The sequence below is a fragment of the Urocitellus parryii genome, chromosome 11, assembly GCF_045843805.1.
Source record: "Urocitellus parryii isolate mUroPar1 chromosome 11, mUroPar1.hap1, whole genome shotgun sequence".
In the NCBI taxonomy this organism is placed as follows: domain Eukaryota; kingdom Metazoa; phylum Chordata; class Mammalia; order Rodentia; family Sciuridae; genus Urocitellus; species Urocitellus parryii.
In genome coordinates, this window is record NC_135541.1 from 13,455,789 (window position 1) to 13,471,455 (window position 15,667).

The 15,667-nt window shown below is 37.2% G+C and overlaps 1 protein-coding gene across 4 annotated transcripts in view; it reads left to right on the plus strand.

Moving 5' to 3' along the window:
• The window catches only part of Cdc42 (cell division cycle 42), a 41,629-nt gene extending 32,572 nt beyond the window's left edge, over positions 1-9,057 (plus strand). For 3 of the 4 annotated variants that reach the window (XM_026403644.2, XM_077791638.1, XM_077791639.1), the window contains exons 4-6: positions 2,362-2,471; positions 2,592-2,789; positions 7,561-9,057. In XM_026403644.2, the coding sequence (XP_026259429.1) occupies positions 2,362-2,471; positions 2,592-2,789; positions 7,561-7,650 (398 nt within the window). In that variant the 3' untranslated portion in view covers positions 7,651-9,057. Of the gene's footprint in view, positions 1-2,361; positions 2,472-2,591; positions 2,790-6,116; positions 6,533-7,560 lie in introns of those variants that run through there. The other variant, XM_026403645.2, reaches the window with a different exon arrangement.
• Positions 9,058-15,667: the final 6,610 nt, after the last annotated feature.

The window sequence follows — 15,667 nt, forward strand, 5'->3', positions numbered from 1 at the left end:
ATTTTTTGAGCAACCTGTTTTCCACAGCGCAGTGCCATTTTATGTTCCTGCCAACTATGCACAAGGATTCAGTTTCTCCACATCCTTACCAACACTTACTGTTTTGTTTTTTTTGATACTAGTCATCCTAATGTGTATAAGATATTATAGTGTAGGGTTTTTTTTGTTTGTTTGTTTGTTTTGAGATGGGGTCTTTTTATGTTGCACAGCCTGGTCATGAACTTCTGGGTTCAATAGAACTTGCTGTCTCAGCCTTCTAAATAGCTGGAACTCTAGGCACATGCTGCCACATCTGACTTCATTATAGTTTTGACTTGATCACTAATGATTTGTGATCTTGAGCATCTTTTCATACATTCATTAACTATTTACACGTCGTCTTTGGAGAAATGTTTATTTTAGTTCTTTGCCCTCTAAAAAAAAAAAGGTTTTTTTTTTTTTTTTTTTTTTTTTTTTTTTAATAATGTGCTGAGGATAAAACTCAGTGCCTCACACATGCAGGCAAACATTCTGCCACTGAGCTACAACCCCACCCCTCTTTGCCCTTTTTTGAAAAATTTTTTTTTTTTTTTTTTTGGTTTTGAGTTTCGGGATGTCTCCGTAGATTCTGGATGTTAATTCTTTATCAGTTATGTGTGATTTGCATATATTTTTGTGGAAACTTTTACTCCAGGGGATACTGGCCTCCCCTCCACCACCCTTTTCCAAGCTAGGGATTAAGTCCAGGGGATATACCACTGAGCTCTACTCCCAACCTTGGTATTGTCTTTTTTTTTTTTTTTTTTAAATATATTTTTAATTGTAGATGGACACAATACCCTTATTTTGTTTGTTTAGTTTTGTGTGATGCTGGGGATCAAACCCAGGGCCTCACATGTTCTAGGTAAGTGCTCCACTGCTGAGCTGCAACCCTGACCCTTGATGTTGTCGTTGATACATAAACATTTTAAATTGTCATGAAGTCCAGTTTGTTGTTTGGTTGCCTGTGCCTTTGTTATTTATAAAAAAATCATTGCCATGGGGCTGGGTTGTGGCTCAGCGGTAGAGTGCTCACCTAGTGCTTGTGAGGCTCTGGGTTCGATCCTCAGTACCACATATAAATAAATATATATAAATAAATAAATAAAAATAAACAAATAAATAAATAAAGGTATTGTGTCCAACTACAACTAAAAAAATAAAAAAAATTATTGCCATGTCCAATGCTATGAAGCTTTTAATTTTTATTATTTATAAAATTATAAATTTTTTCTATTCCTTCCAAATAATTCTTTTAAAAAAAATTCGATAATTGACATTTATTTATTTATTTATTTATTTATTTATTTATTTATTTATGTGGCGCCGAGACTCGAACCCAGTGCCTCATGCATGCCAGGCAAGTGCGCTACCACTGAGCCATAACCCCCAGCTCCCAAATAATTCTTTGGGATATTTGAAGGGATTGTATTGAATCTGTAGGTTCCTTTGGGTAGCGTTGACATCTTAATATTGTCTGGGGCTGGGGTTGTGGCTCAGTGGTAGAGCGCTGGCCTAGTGTTTGCGAGGCCCCAGGGTTCGATCCCTAAAATAAAGATATTGTGTCCAACTACAACTAAAAAATAAATATAAAAAAACAAACAAACAAAAAACCCCAATATTAAGTCTTCTGATCCATGAGTGTGGAATGTGTTCCCACTTATTTATGTCTTCTTTTTTTTCTTTTAGCAGTTTTGTAATTTTCACTCTACTAATCTTTCTTCTCTTTTGGTTAATTCCTAAGTATTTTATTCTTTTTGAGTATCCATTGATTCTTGCCATTTTCCCCCCAGGTCTTCTCAGTTTCAGATACTGGTCTTCTATGAACACATTAACTATACATATTATTTACTTTGATAGTCATGAGAAGTAATGGATTTTATCAGCAGAGTTTGAGATTTTTGTTCCCTCAAGTGGTTTCACTATGATTGCTTCTTAGATATGACTAGGACTGGTTTTTAACCACATCTGTAGCAACAGTTTATTGTTATTGCATTATTGTTAAATTACTATTAATGGACACAGTGATTGAAAACTATAAACTGGAAATAAAAGCAAGTAATTAATATAATTAGTAATTAATATAATAATAAGTAATTAATATAATATAATTCTTGACATATATAAATGGAATTAGTTAAGTGAGAATATTGCCCCCAAGTATTTTATTACTAAACCATTCTATAAGTAAAAAAAAAAAAAAATATGACTTTTCATTAGATAATTTGCTTTCTGGCTAATGATTAGTGTGTTGTTAAGCTGCATGCTTTATCTGTTGACTGACTTTTTAACATAAGAACACCAAAATTCAGTTGCCGAATTCTCTCCAATTTTTTGCTTTAGGGCAAGAGGATTATGACAGATTACGACCGCTGAGTTATCCACAAACAGATGTATTTCTAGTCTGTTTTTCAGTGGTCTCTCCGTCCTCATTTGAAAATGTGAAAGAAAAGGTAAGTTGGTAAGATACTCTTCTCCTAAAAAAGGTCTTCACAATTTGTGTTGATCTGTCATAAACAAACTTTGGAGGCTTTCAGATTAACAAAGGTCTGTTTAAAATACCTTTTCTTTAGTGGGTGCCTGAGATAACTCACCACTGTCCAAAGACTCCTTTCTTGCTTGTCGGGACCCAAATTGATCTCAGAGATGACCCATCTACTATTGAGAAACTTGCCAAGAACAAACAGAAGCCTATCACTCCAGAAACTGCTGAAAAGCTGGCCCGTGATCTGAAGGCTGTCAAGTATGTGGAGTGTTCTGCACTCACACAGGTAAGGACTGTGGTGAACCTATGTTTCTTTATGGTTGAGAGTTGCTTGTAGCATTGAGATGCAGAGATAATTTCTAACAGTGGTCAACAGTCCTCAAAGCTTCCCAGGAAGAATACGATTGGCTTCATACATTGTATGTTGTTTTGCTGGAGGCCTCTGGGTTTATGGAGAACATTATTAGTCTCTAAAGCTCTTGCATTGGTGGGTTCCCATGTTGTTTTACTGAATGATTTGAAGTGGTCAAGTCTGTTTAAAAACAAACAAACAAACAAAATAAGAACAAAAAACTTTCAGGAGAGGTCCAGACTTATGGGAGAGAATACAAATGACTTTTTTCCTCTTTAGAGGCTTAAATTTTCATTTAAATATATCTGGGTTTTTTTGGGCCAATTTTGACAAAATTGATGCTACATTGTTTTTGGGGCAGTTCAATTGGGGCAGAGAATCAGTTAAAATATTTTGAGACTTTTCGGGTCAGAAGAGGCTCCCTTGGCTATTTCTGCCATAGTCCTCAAGCATGCTTCATGTAGTGTCACTATTCCTGTCTTTTTGGAGGCATTCCTTCCTCATGCTGATCTCTTCTGGCCATTTCTGAGTGCTTTGGATTTCTCCTAATAGTTAATGGGAACTCAGGTTCTGAGGACAGGAAGCAATGAGTGGGAGAGTTGTAAACCATTTATATACTTCAGTATCTTTACCTTTTTGTTATTGCTGATCCCCTCCTTGGAGTGTTGTTTTTCTGGCAAAGGAAAGAATTATGGAAATAATGAGCACAGAGCTCTATCGTCTACTGGTACTTGTGCTTTGAAATTTGAACAATGAGAAGACATGCCTGATAATGTAGAAGTTACTAATAATTGTATTAAACCCACTTATATTTATTATCATGCTTTTTAGGTAATTGTTTTTATTAAGTTTTTAAAAAACACTATTGGATTCTTGATTATAAGGGTAAGTGGCATATATAATTATGTATATTATATTTGCATTAGGTATTTAATATATAGAACCTAACACATAATTTAGTGTTTCCCATTTTTGCTTGGTTGGATATTTAAAGATAATACTTTTATGCTGGGTGTGGTGGCACCCACCTGTAATCCCAAATGACTGAGGAGGCTGAGGCAGGAGGATTGCAAGTTTGAGGCTAGCCTCAGCAACTTAATAAGACCCTGTCTTAAGAAAAGATCTGGGGATGTAGCTCAGTGATAAAGCATCATTGCATTCAGTCCTCAGTACCTGCCCTTTTATGCTTAACTGGATATTACCCAGAATAACTTTAAGTCCTACTATCAGACGATTTGAACACATTTTCCTAAACCCAGTTTTCCCAAGCTATTTAATGCTATTGTAAAAGCAAATATTTAGATGTCCAGAAGAATTTATATTTCTTATACAACACAGATGACAATTAAAAAAAAAAAAGCCTCATTGCATTTCCTAGAAAAGTGTCCCAGTATGTATTATTGGGTGAGGCGAGAGGGATGTGTGTGGAACATCCACCTCAGAGTTGGACACCACAGACTCTGTTTCATGTCCTATGTTGCTAGATATGGGCTGTTTTTGGGAAAATGGAGGCAATAGGCCACATGGACCTAGTTTTAGATCACTGATGAAGCTTATTTTAGATAATTAGATGCTTCACTTCAGATTTGTACATTGTGAACAGGTGTACATAGTGAATCACTTTGCAGAGAATAAGTTTAGAAGGGTATAGGAGGTACTTTTTTTTTTTTAAATAGATTCTGAAGCTAGACATTGAAGCAAGAGAAGATAGAAAATGGGTTCTGTGATTGTGTATATGAATGAGAACTTTCAGGACTGCAGATTCACTAAAAGTAAACTCTATGTAAACAGATAGTGGGTAAAGTCAAGATTAGTTTGGTTTCTAATGTATTTATGCTTTGTCCATAATAAGAAAGGATTTCCTTCTTGTTATGGATTATACCCTAATTTCTAATGATCTTCCTCCTCTTTTTTTTTTTTTTAATAAAGTTTATTTCCTTTTCTACCTCTCACTTTTATATTTGACTGTGAGGATTTGTTTCTAGATGTATAGAAAGAATTGTAGAGGAACTTTTTAAGTTTTGTATAGCATTTCTTCTATGAAAATAAGGTAGAAAGAAGATAACTTTTTAGTCTCTTTCCCTCTTTTAAAGTACTGATTACTGTCTTGCTATTTTTTTTTTTTTTAATCTAATGGAATGTGTGAGTACCATTCCTCTGAGACACCATTGTGGGGTAAGGGTGTGAGAAGGAAAACACCTTTTGGGGCTCACAACCATTGGAGCTGTGTTCTGGGACTTTTGGGGACATTTTTACCTGGGATCAAATTGACCTAAAGAACATGTGAAACTGCTTTGGGTGGTAAATTTGTGGCTTCAGATTTAGGTGAGTTTAGATGAATCTATAGATCTGGGCCCAGGTACCACTACTACCAAGTCACACTGTCATGGTGGAGTTTCTGGCTGAGGTGTAAGTGTATTTCTACATCTTAATCGCTGTAGATCTGAGAATATTATTTGTTTTCACTCCATGCTTTATGCCCTGATACCATGCAGACATCTTAAAGCACCGACTGCTTGCTAAAACTCATTCTAGGACCCCATTCTTTGTTTTCTTATGATTCGGGTGGTGGTTACTTGCTCTAATAACATTGCTGAATAACTGAAGTGTATGCTGTTTCTAGAGTCCATTCATTAAGACTCCTCTCAGTTGCTACTGTTGCACAGTGAACACTTCTAAATTAACTTTTTTGTTCTAAGAAATTGATTTACTCTGAAAGTCTGATTAATCCTATCCAGATATATCACTGAATCTAGAAACATGAAGCATGCCTGTTAGTCGCTATTTGTGTCCTTCAGTTATTCAGGGGCTGAATTCACATAAGCCTGAAATTGCAATAGATTTATTTCCAAAGTATGTGTACCATTCTTTCCATAGAAATACTAGGAGATTTTACGAGGCTTAATTTTCCAACACAAGTATCTTGTGTTTACATATCCATTCTTCTTCCTGGGCATTATTTACATTAAAATGTTGTAATATTAGATTTCATTGTATGATCATTTTAGAAATCAAAATAGTGCACTTTCGTAAAAATTGTTGTCTTGAGTGCTCAGTTAACCTTTTTTTGAGGTGAAGTTCCTGTTCAGTTATATACTTTCCCAATATTGAGTTCAAGATCTAACATTGTGGCATTTATTTTTCTAAAAGCACATTGCTTCTGTGAATTCAGCTCATTTAATCCAGACTGCTATTGTATCTGCTAGTCTTTCTAATCCTCTAACCTGGCTGCTATTCTCTCTCCTCCCCTCTGTCTTATAGAGAGGTCTGAAGAATGTGTTTGATGAGGCTATCCTAGCTGCCCTCGAGCCTCCGGAAACTCAACCCAAAAGGAAGTGCTGTATATTCTAAACTGTTTTCTCCTTCCCCTCTTTGCTGCTGCTTTCTGTCCCACTACTGTAGAAAATTAATTTAAAAACAAAGGAATAAAATCATCCTGTTTGAAAGCCTCTGCGTCTTTTTACTCACCACCTTAGAGCAATCTCTGTATTAGTTTTTGATCAACAATGCAATATCTTAATAGACTATTTTTTGTGATCAGTAGTCAAGTTGGGCTTGTTTAACTTTCTGCTGCTTGAGTTGCCTGATGCTCAGAGCTTTTTGGTTTGAAATTACTGTTGCAAAAGGGAATGTGGTCTGGCATTAAGAATGTCCTCTTGGAGAAAATAAGAAGAGTTTTTAACACTTCTAGATCTTAGTTCTAGATGGAGAAAGCAACACAAACATCTTTTTACTCTTATGATCAATTGTTAATTGTAATTGCATGATGAACTTTATGGAAAAAGGGTGACTTGCTAGTAGAGTGTAATGGGGAAGGGAGGATTCTTTTCTGGTTTTCCTTTGTGTAGTGAAACTTTGTGTTGCTGTTGCTTTGGCTGTCTGTGCTGTAGTGGAGTATTTGTCAGTGTGGGGTGGGGAAGATATTGATGTATCTGCTACTGCTTTATGAGTTCATTTGTTACATTATCTTTTAAGAATAGCTTCCATTTTAATAGTTGACTTAAGGTTTGTTAACATTGAGATGTAAAGCTACCACCTTTATATTTTCTTGCTTCTGATTTATTGTTGTGAGGGAAACATACAATTGTGGTTACCTTTAAATTTTGAAATTAAAAATATACAATTGTTTGTATAAATGGCTGATGAAGCTTTATTCCTGTTGCATTGACTGGCTCTAACTACAGATGTATCCCCTTGGTTCTAATTGGTGGGATAAAGGGAGTTCAAAGTGAATATCTACGCAGCTGCCATAACTGTGCTCTTTGCTTGTGCCTTCCATACAGTAAGGATGCCACTGCCTGGGTGGCCTCTCAGTCCTTTTTCACATCCAGCTGTTTCATTTGAATGCAGAGATGCTGCCCTGTTTCTATGTGAAGTGTTTCAGTGGCACGTTAACAAAACTCATTGAATGAGCAAATGTGCTTGTTTGCTTTTTGTGATATACATTGGTCTGTAAAAACTTGTATGAAGGGACCATTGTCTTACACATGAGTATCTGTTCCTCTGCTCTGGCATTGCTGAATCCTTCCAGTGCCCTGCCTGGACAAAACTTGGTGAAGTGAGACTTTGATGTTGATATTCAGGGTTGTTCTTAATGTTTCTTCATTTGCCCACTCTTGAAGGTTTGACTGTTTTGAAAACTTGAACTCCAACTCTATTATACTGAAAATCAGACTGCCGATTTCTTCTTTCTACCCCTTTTCAGAAAGGCCTAAAGAATGTGTTTGATGAAGCAATATTGGCTGCCCTGGAGCCTCCAGAACCGAAGAAGAGCCGCAGGTGTGTGCTGCTATGAACATCTCTTCAGAGTCCTTTCTGCACAGCTGGTGTCGGCATCATACTAAAAGCAATGTTTAAATCAAACTAAAGATTAAAAATTAAAATTCGTTTCTGCAATAATGACAAATGCCCTGCACCTACCCACATGCACTCATGTGAGACAAGGCCCATAGGTATGCCCCCCCCACCCCGCCATACTAGTTAATTTTGAGTAATTGTGTATTGTCAGAAAGTGATAAGTACTAGTTTTTGTTGTTTAAAAAAAAACAAAAAACAAAAAAAACCAAACCACTTTTTTTTTTTTGTTGTTTGTTTGTTTAAGAGCAAGGCATGCTTGTGATGACTTTGTAACAGACTAATTTGTTAAAGCCGTTCCCTGGTTCCAACCTGGAGAGTAATGAGTAATCTGGGACACTTTTGCCCCTCCCCCCTTTTGGTTGGGGGGGGCAGTGTGTGTGGGGTTTATTTTTTAGTCTTTTTTTTTTTTTTTAAATTAACTGATGGACAGCCCTTAGGAGAGGAGGACAAATTGATTCCACATTCCACTTCCTAGATCTAGTTTAGAAAATGTGTTCCCCACCTGGTGCTCTTAGGAAGGAGTATAGTAAATGCCTCGTTTAATAATATACTCCTTTTTGAAAGTTGCCTTTTCTCTCCACCCTTGAGTAGATCCAGTATTTGATGAAATTCATGAAAATGGGTGGCAGCTGTCTTGCCCCTCCTCTTTTCTAGGATGCACTCTATATGTGACTGTGACTTTCAAGGAAATTTGTTTGCCATTTGCTGTTTTTTTTTTGAGGGGGGGGAGGGTTCATTTCTAACTTCTTTCATTGATAAATGAAGAAAAGTATTGCACCTTTTGAAATACACCAAATGAATTTGGTTTGTAATTAAAAAACATTTTTTCCCCTGTCAGTCATTGTTTTATATACTTAGCATAGATTTGCAACTCACTGTGTGGTGGTCCTAGAACCCAGCTGAAGACCTGACACACAGAAGAACTATGAGGGGTGGTGCTAGAAGACAGATACCTGCAGGATGATTGGCATCCTTTCAGGTTTGATGCTTCATGAAGAAGCTGGTGGTGGATGGGGTGGGAGAACATTTACCAACAAGGGGATTGACCAGTTGGGAATCTCCTTATTTCTGTTTTGCATATGAGGCCCCCCTAGCCCACTGATATTCTTTAATGAAAATCGTGGCGAGAGTCTTGATTGTGGAGACTCTTCATAAGTGTTAATAGGGATTTTTTTCCAGCTTATTTGGTTGCAGTTTCCAGTTTTTAAAAATGTTTAGATAATCTTTTTCCACCTTCCCCAAATCCTAAAACTTGTAGATTCATTAGTGTTGAACCAATGCTTTTTCCTGTCTCAATTCTTTGTATATGCATTCTTTTCAGATGTATTAAACAAACAAAAACCCTTCACAAGCCAGCCTGAGGGTTGTTATTTTCCCTCCGCCTCTTATTTTTCAGGTATTTAGGAGTGGGAACTTGACTCTTTCATAGCACCAAATTCTAACAAATTTTGAAGTAAGATTTTAAAGCTTTATTATTTTTGTTTCTTACTGGAATTCACTTTGAGATATTTTCCCCTCTGTATGTTTAGGTTTGTGCCTTTTCCCTAAGTTTGACAGGCAGCCCAGAAACTACTTTCCTTACACTGAATAGGTAAGCATCAGTTCTTAGTGCAGAACTGTTCAGGAAGCTCACTGTTGTGTTGTTGGAAGGAAATGTTAGCACATCTCTAATCATTAATTGGAAAGCAGCCAGTTTGCCCTAGGTTATCTGCATTAGTAGTTCTCAAATTTGACTAGTAACTTAACTAGAGTGCAGCTTGAGCATTAGAATTTAAAAAATTTTCCAGATATTTCTGAAGTACAGCTAAGTTTGAGAACCAGTGCTCCTAGGTTGTTGTCCCAAACTGTGACTCTCAGATTTTATTTTAGATTATTGTGAATCTGAATCACTGATTCTTCCTTCTATCTCCCTTCTCCCCAGTGTTAGGTATCAAACCCAGGGCTTTACTCATGCCAGGCAAGTACATCTCATCCTTCTGAAGCATTTTCTTTAGATGGCAAGAATAGTATATTTACTCTAAGGGCTCTATATGGACCTGTATGAGAATCTTAAAACCTTAATTCATCTAAGGTTGATAGTTCGGTTTGATAGTTCTCCGTAGGGAGTTATGTTTGCCATAATTCCCACGATTTCATACTGTGCTAGAATTAAGCAGGGTTGTCTGGGAAGGGGTTAGGAAGAGGCATCCAACTTTACCAGTTTTAAACCAATGTATCATATTTATTGTTGACTATATGAGACAAAGGTATCTGGATCTTACTTGATACCCTGGAGAGCAGAGATGTGTATCCTTACTTGTAGGTCCTTAATTATTACTGTACCCCTGATTTAGGGCAGTCTTGGACCTAAGATATGGCTCTGAAAGTAGTCTTTGGATGGATACATGATTTTAAGAATGAATGAGTCAAGTAAAGTACATAGGTCACATGGCTGGGTTGATGAATTATGCATGCATCAGAACAAGGGTAATGAAGAATAATTTGACTTCTGCATATCAAAAGAACATGGGTAGCGAGCAGATAAAGAGCATGGTTTTCTATTTAAATATTGTTTTCTCATTGACTCAATAAATTGTTCAAATTGTTTATAGTAGATAAGTGATGTTGCCCAGGGAGTGTGGTTTAGAGGTTGGAAAAGGATTATTGTGAACAGGATTATTGCAGACTTAGCTTGAAGCAAAATTTACAGTATTTAGTCTGATACAACATGAATATATATCACTGGTGTTCTAAAATGTGTTTTACTGAAGATCTTGGAAGTAGGCTCTGTAGTTTGTTAAAGGGGAAGAAAGGATTGTGGAACCATTGCAGTGTGTCTTTTATTCTGAAGTGACATTTTTGCACAGTATAGTCAGAAGACCTCCAATTTGTGTATGTCTAAAATTGTGCATCCTGCCCCCTTTTGCTTTGAAGAACTGATATTAAATCAGTGGTGTCTTATAGTTGTTATCTATAGAATGAGTATAATAGTGCTATGTCCCTTTTCTTCATTGTTGAGTTTGGATTATTTTCCCCTTTTCTTTCTCCAGTTTTGAGGTTATTAATGGTTATTTGTGTTTTGGGTGCTGAGAAACATAGTATGTTGAAGAAAGATTGGAACTTAGTCCCTGCTGGACACAGCTGACCCACATTCAGAGTTAATTATGTAACAGGGAAGGGATAGCATCTCACCTAGAAGTAGCAGCTCCATTGTCTTTAAGGAAGGGCTGGATTCTTCATGATTAGGGTATCTTGATAATTTTATCAGGAAAGTGGCTTTAAATCACTCTTTACTGTAGCTTTCCTTGTTCTCTGTGAGTCTTACCCTATGTTCACCGAACTTCAGAGAATGGTGATTTAATTGCATAGAACAACTGAAGACCTCACCAACATGTAATTTCCTAAGTATTGCTTTGACTCTTTTTACCTAAAGTGGTCCCACCTTTTTTTTTTTTTTAATGAATACCCACACTAAAGAGACTTCAGAATCTGAATATAGTTATCTTGCTTTTTTTCTTTTACATTTAAAAATGTTTTTCTTAGTGCGTTATAGTTATACATAATAGTGGGGTTCATTTTGACATACTTATAAATGTATATAACAGTTTGCTTCATTTTAGTCCCCAGTACTTATCCTTTCCCACCTTTCTTCCTTCCCCCACCTTTTTTTTTAAAGCCCCATTTTATTAGCTGGTGCTGCCATAATACTGCATTATTAATCATCAGGACAGAAGCTTACTGCAGTAAGCACTTGTTTTTCTCACTTCTGGGACAGTCATATTTGCCTCTAGGCTTCAGATTGGGCTCAGCTGGACTCTCTGTTTCTCATTATGGAGACTATCTTCAGAGAGCAATGTCTACCTGAGTGGACCTTCATGGTGGGCAAAAGAGGGCCAAGTCAAACACATTTACAGTTTCTTATATTCTGTTGTCTAGAAGGTGTCACATAGCCAAGCTAAAGTTAGTGCCACTCACTTATTCCTACAGTCATTTGTAAATTCAGTAAATAGTTTTATTTTAAGGGCTTAAGGCATTGAGAATATAGGAGAGAATAAAATAAATGTCTCCTGACTTTTGGTTGGAATTTTCTTTCCCTTGTGGTGTTGATAGCTGCATCTTCTTTAATAACCATGTGGTTTCATCCCACTTCAAACTGCTTCCAAGAGAGTCAAAGCCTTGTTTGTGTGTGCATACCCATGACACACTCATTTGTCATTATTTATTGCACTTTTTGTATTGGCCACTGGAGACTTTGGAGAATGGTAGTTTCAAGCAGTGTAGATGTAAGCAGGCAGAGATAAGGACTTCCACCTACCATCCCATAGGGCACTCTGAGCATTGTGTTCCATGTGCTGCAGTGTGGTGGTCAGCTGGAGCCCCCATGGGTATTCTGGGCCATTGCCAGCCCACATGGAAACTTTGTGCCAATTGGAAAAGTCCCAAGTCTCTATGAAAATGTTGTGATAATATTCTGATTTTTTTTTTTTTTTTAAAGAACAAGACATTTGGCTGCCATTTGGTATTACAATTGTCATAGTAAATACACAGATTAACTTTGTGAGGCTAAGAGTACTGCCTTAGATTTGGTGCCCTGTGCACCAACTCTATATACCTTGTATATACCTTGCACAGTTTATATTTGGTGTTGTTACTCTATAATGGACTTAAGTGGTGGGATTTAGAATACACTAAGAACAGCTGGGTGGTGGAACAATTTTATAATGCTTTTTGGTTTATATGCTACATTCACAGAATTGGAAATAGGTAGTATAAGCCCTTAATCTTACACATGGGAGGAAAGTTGAGGAAATATAGGTGACTTGCTTGTCACTGCATAGCTGTATAGTGGCTTAAAACCTACATTCCTGGCTTCCCATTTCGGTGCTGTCTTGCTAGATCTAGGTTTGCATCTTAGGTCTGCATCTTTGTGTCCTACTCAAATGTGAGCACTGCCTTCCTGCTTTACTTAGTTTCTCCTAGAATCTTTCTGTACTTCTTGTCTGGCTGCCTTCAGGTAATTTTAGCATTAGATTTAGATTTTTCACAGAACTATTAAACTTAGAGGCATGTCCAGTGAGTCATTGAAGCCTTATATTGCAGAAAAAGTATAATAAAGGAGTATATTAGGAGTTTTAAGGTCATTTTGCAGATTTAGTGGGGTTAAAATGTAAAGAAAGCCTTAAATTTAGTGTGGTGTCATAATTGTAAATGGACAACCATGAAGTAGAAGTGACAGATATTTCAAGATAAAAGGTAAGCTAAGGGCTGGGGTTGTGGCTCAGTGGTAGAGCGCTCACCTAGCATTGTGAGGCCCTGAGTTTGATCTTCAGCACCACATAAACATAAATAAATAAATGTATTGTGTCCATCTACAGCTAAAAAACATTTTTTTTTAAAAAAGGTAAGTATTTTCTAACCTATTAAAATAGAATACAGGCTCATAATCAGCTCTCTGCTCCGTGGCAGTGTTTTTCTCAGTGTGAGCTGTGGACACCTCTCAGTCACCAGGCTTCCTGGATCCGGCAAAACTCAGTGAATGTGAATCTTTGAGGGTAGAGATGAGGCGCTTTCAGTTTAAACAGGCCTCCCTCCACTTCTATGAAGTTGGTGGGGGCTATGCTCACAGTACTCCCTTTGGCAGGTACCTTCTCTGCTGTCCTTGGTTCTGTAAAATAACTGCACTTGGTCAGTGTTCAGCTCTCAAAGGTAAGTCAGGTGTCTGGTTGGTCAGCAGTTACACCAGAAGGTTAAAAAACTTCCTTGAGATGCTGAATTTATAGGTATGGGGTGGAACTTGGGGATCAGTCAAGGTTTTAAAAGTTTCTTACATAACAATTTTGGCTAGCTATGTTTGGGGACCAGTGCACACTTTGGTGACAAAACAGTTTTGGTGAATATCACCTACAGACTTTTTTTTCAATGACTTATTTATTTAGGTACTAAGGATTGAACCCAGGGGCACTTAACCATGGAGCCATATCCCTAGCCCCACCCTCCCCTTTTAAAATTTTTTTAGTTGTAGATGGACACAACACTTTTATTTTGTTTATTTACTTTTATGTGGTCCTAAGGATCGAACCCAGTGTGTCACACATGCTAGGTGAGCACTCTACTAACCCTTTTTAAATATTTTATCTAGAGACAGCGTCTTGCTAAGTTGCTGAGGCTGGCTTTGAACTCGCCATCTTCCTGCTTCAGCTTCCTGTGCTGCCACTGTGCCCTGCTTTAAAAAGGAAAATAATGCTTGGACCTATTTTAGTCATTTCTGGACATAGGGTCTGGTTATCACATTTTTATAAAAATTATTTTGGGGACATTATTCTTTAAAGGTTTATCTTTTCTTTTCCCAGTGTTGGGATTGAATCCAGGGCCTATCTCATGCTAGTTAAGCACTCTTTCACTGAGCTACTCTTTATTTGAGGAGTAAGGTTTTCCACACTTGTCCCAAACCAGCATTTGGTTCTTGATTCCTTAATTGGAAAGTGGGTTCATAGTCATATAAATTCTTCTTATTTTTTAATTGGTGATACTAGGGATTGAACCCAGGGCCTTGCACATAATAGACAAGTGTTCTACCACTGAGAGCTATATCCCTGGTCCTTTATATTTAGAGATAGGATTCTTGCTAAGTTCCCTGGGCTGGGATCCATCTGCCTCAGCTTCCTGAGTATCTAGGGTTACAGGTGTGTGTACTGCTGCACCTGGCACTCATATAATCTTATTGGCTAAATAGCACTGAAGATACTTGGGGTAGACTCCAAAGTAATTAAATTACTTAAGCAGCCATTTGAGAGAGGGCAGGCATTTGAACTGTAAAGATCAGCTAAGGTTTTCAACTCAAAGCTAAAATGTAGAAGAGGGCTATATTTCCCCACTAATTTCAAGACATGTGTACTGGACAAATTTTACTGGCAATGGATTTTCTTTATACTCAGAAACATTTTAATTCGTCCACAGAGTGTATAGAGGATTTCAAATTCCAAATAGTATAAGTTAGTGCTAGAAATGAATGAAATTGAAACTATCTGGCAAACTAAATTGGATTTTTTGGGAAAGGAAATTTCTTGCTAACTTAAAAACAGAGTTTACTTTATTCCTTTCTACAGATGCCACCCCTACCCCCATTATTTGTGAGACCTTTGGGCAGGACAGTGTTAATATGGCTCTCATTTGTATCAGTGCATATCTAGTTTCAGATGGTTTGAATTTTTATAAATGATTATAAACAAGTAGCTGCTGCATTCGTGGATTAGTTTGATAGTAATGGATTAACATTTGACTGCATAAAGTCTTAGTTTCTGTGTCTTGGTTTATGGCTTATTTGTAAATTGAGGCAGTCACATGAAAACGTCTTCTCAGAGGCAGGAACTGGAGAGGGTGTGCCTGTGTGGGTTTCTAAATACTCAGTGTTTGAGCTGTGAGCCTTGAACTGAAAATTCTAACTCTCTGATCATGGGTTTTGTAGCATAGCCTCATGAGAGTGGGAAAGCTTGTCCCAGTACCAGGCTGTTTCTTGCTTCTTTTATCCAGCTAATTTTAACTCTGGCCTTTTTTGTCGTTTTTCCCATGAGCTAACCTGTGAGCATTTTGCGTGGTTGAGATTAGCTCCACCTAGTGGTGAATTTGTTAAAACTTTGGTGGTTGGATCCATGGCACCCTCTACCTAAACCATTTACTTATGGAGTCTTGATTTATGGCATAAAATAATAGAGATTGGTACAGTACCTCGGTGAACTGGAGAGACTACTGAATTATTCAAGAGAGGCTGTTAGGAGTCAGCCTGGGAATTCATAGGTAATCCAAATCTAAAATTCAAGGTAGTGTCTACCCTAGGGAAATAACTGCCCAAAGCCTTGACTCTGCCTTTACTGTGTAATTTTGGAAAAGTCTCTGAATGTCCCTAAGCTACATCAGTAAATCAGGAATAATGGCAATATCTACATCTCAAGGCTGAAAGGGTGAAATGAGATCATATC